General features: G+C 36.1%; 1 protein-coding gene across 1 annotated transcript; it reads left to right on the top strand.

Annotated features, from left to right (window-relative positions):
- The first annotated feature begins 289 nt into the window (after positions 1-289).
- On the top strand, positions 290-2,061 carry LOC111909570 (transcription factor MYB36). Its single transcript, XM_023905359.2, has 3 exons — positions 290-530; positions 647-776; positions 1,053-2,061. Exons 1-3 carry the CDS (start codon positions 395-397, stop codon positions 1,834-1,836), a joined length of 1,050 nt encoding a protein of 349 aa, XP_023761127.1. The 5' UTR covers positions 290-394; the 3' UTR covers positions 1,837-2,061.
- Positions 2,062-2,936: the final 875 nt, after the last annotated feature.

Here is a 2,936-nt window from a genome sequence, read left to right as displayed (position 1 = left end):
TTTAAATCCAAATTAGTAGAAGAAAAAACATGTAAAAGCTAGCGGTAGAAAACTTGATTCCTACACGTATAGGTTTTTGGACTATGGCAAATTGGCAATATCATAATATTAAGTTGCTAAAAGTAAGAATGAACTGATCCAAATGTGTGCCCCAAACCCTAGAAGAGTGTACGACTTTCTTTTTGCTTTGTTTCTTTTTGGTTTGTTTATTAAGTATCACATCAACTCCCAAATTTTCATACCTACTATAAATCCCGAGTCTTCCCTCGTACAATTTCAACCAATTAACCAGAGGCACATATATCTGCGCCTGTCTTGAGAGAGAGAGAGAGCAAAAGGAGAAATATAGATACAAGAACACCAACAAACAAGGCAGAACAATTCAAGAAAGAAGATGGGAAGAGCACCATGCTGTGACAAAACAAATGTGAAAAAGGGACCATGGTCTTCGGAAGAAGATGCTAAGCTCAAAGAATATATCGAAAAGTATGGAACTGGTGGTAACTGGATCGCTCTTCCCCAAAAGATCGGTATATATATATATTTTTCATCGTTATATACGTTCATATTATTCTTTTGTTCTTCACTGTTTTGATTTTGTATGAGACCCTTTAGATTTTTTTTTAACTTAACAAATGATTCGCAGGACTAAAGCGTTGCGGAAAAAGTTGCAGACTCAGATGGTTGAATTACCTACGACCCAACATCAAGCACGGTGGATTCTCTGAAGAAGAAGACAACATCATCTGCAGCCTCTATATTAGTATAGGCAGCAGGTTTTACTCTCTCTCTCTCTCTCTCTCTCTCTCTCATGTGCGTATAGAAGTTGTGGGCATGTTGGATTCAAGTTTTAACCAAAGTTACTTGTCCTTTGCATTTGTCCATCAAGCTCTTGTTATAAGAATATATGCGTCCCATCTCATATTTAAATCTATACTGTTATATTGATGTTCGTTTCTGGCCCTTGAGCCCTAGGAATTTTGTTTCTTGTTTTTTCTGTTTTTATGGTATATGGTTTGGTTTTGTGTCTGATTTGATGCAAAATCATATAGGTGGTCCATAATAGCTGCCCAACTGCCTGGAAGAACAGATAACGACATCAAGAACTATTGGAACACCAGGCTGAAGAAGAAACTACTCGGAAGGCGCAAACAGTCGCAGGCCAATAGGCTCTCCGGTTCAACCCAAGACCAGAAAGACAGCAACGGAATAGAAACCCTAAGTAACTCCGCCATCGAAAGGCTCCAACTTCACATGCAACTCCATAGCCTTGAAAACCCTAATTTCTCTCAATATGATAATCCTCCCATGTGGCCTTGCAAGTTGAACCCTATTCAAGAAAAGATGATGCAAACTCTCCAACTTGTGAATGAATCCTCGAATCCTCTCATGATGCAAAATTTCTCACCTGCTACACCTCAAAAAGTTGAATACTATGAACAATCCAGTAACCCCCTTCAACAAGAGTATTCCTCAATGATGATAAATGGAATGGAGAATTCCATGGGAATCAATATTCCCGAGTCATCATCTCTTGTCCTGGAATCAGACGCCACAATACAACAACCAAGCATGGAATTACAGCAGTGTTGGGCGTTTCAGGCGGAAATGGACGAGCTCTTGAGCAACAAAGGAGCTACACCACTAGAGGGGCAAATGAGTGAATTTGATTGTTTCAAGGACATGCATGGTGCCAAAAATAGCATTACTTGGTGGGCTAACGAATTTGAAGCAAATTCAGCCTCTTCCAACTCGTGGGATTCAACTAGCATTCATGATCACAAACAGACAGACATCAAGTACCATGAATTAGTGCAAGGACATAGAGTACAATGAGAAATTAAAAGAGGATACGAGGAATTGTTTGTTGTTCATCAAGTTTTATTGGAATTTAATTGTTATAAATTAGGCATAAGTGTACGTAGAAGGTACGTGGAGGAGAAGAAACCAGTAAGTAATGTGTACAGTGTGTAATAATGTTGTGTCAATTTCTTGTTATATATGTTTGCCGAATATATAGATACATCTAATCAATACAGGTACTTATATATTTCTAGGTTTCCTTTTGGAGTTAAGTTATTTCGATATAAATGGTATATGATGCAGTAGTTTTAATTATGTTGAATAAAGTTACGTAAATGATAGAATCATGACACAAAGTTATCTCACTTTATTATACTATGATACATCAGTGATAACTGGTAACAATGGTGCTTAAATTTGTTTCCCATTGATCGAAGTAGGCTTCAATATTTGAAAATAAAAGTGTATCACTGATCGTTGATTCTTCATGTTGTCTGCAATCTGTTTTGTTGATAGAACGTGATAAAATTGACAATGATCATGTGCCTAGATAACATATAATATTCATCTTATAGCTTTATGACTTTTAATTGAAATTAGGTGATGATTAGGGTATTATTAGTTTATTTATAAAATCACACCATGACTTAGTAATATAAAAAGTATTTCTGAAACTAAAAATATCTAGCTAGAGCAGAATATCAGTGCATGTTTTTTGTGAATATAGCTTTTTATAATATTCATGAAAATCACACAGTTGTGCGTTTTCTTTTCGGAATTACCAAATTATATGCTTTTTCTCATAAAACGGCAATTAACTGCAGACAAGCTGCTAATAAGGAGCTAAATTATATGATTTTTACCTTGTTCGGATTTATTGATATATTAGTCACACTGTGTCGATGAATTCGACTTCGATCAAACTCATGGAGCTTGGGAATGACGTTGGTTTTTGCATATCAAGGGCTCCGATAAGGCTCTCAGGTCCATTATTGAAGGTGAGGTTGTTAAAAATTTGAATCAATAAATTGCCTATCTATAAATCTTAGAGGTGTTGGAGGAGTTCATAAAGCTGATTGGATCTGGGATCTTAAGTTATTGCATAATAGTCTAATGGGTGATTTTAACAAGAT

The sequence above is a fragment of the Lactuca sativa genome, chromosome 8 (genome assembly GCF_002870075.4).
Source record: "Lactuca sativa cultivar Salinas chromosome 8, Lsat_Salinas_v11, whole genome shotgun sequence".
NCBI classification, from domain to species: domain Eukaryota; kingdom Viridiplantae; phylum Streptophyta; class Magnoliopsida; order Asterales; family Asteraceae; genus Lactuca; species Lactuca sativa.
The sequence above is the reverse complement of the archived record's forward strand: the minus strand, read 5'-3'. Positions and strand labels throughout refer to the sequence as shown.

What these genes read in the sequence shown, in the direction of transcription:
- LOC111909570 (XM_023905359.2), top strand. Translation starts at nt 395, where the DNA reads ATGGGAAGAGCACCATGCTGTGACAAAACAAATGTGAAAAAGGGACCA. An exon ending in CGCTCTTCCCCAAAAGATCG is followed by an intron (nt 531 to 646) that starts GTATATATATAT and finishes AATGATTCGCAG; the next exon opens with GACTAAAGCGTTGCGGAAAA. An exon ending in TATATTAGTATAGGCAGCAG is followed by an intron (nt 777 to 1,052) that starts GTTTTACTCTCT and finishes AAAATCATATAG; the next exon opens with GTGGTCCATAATAGCTGCCC.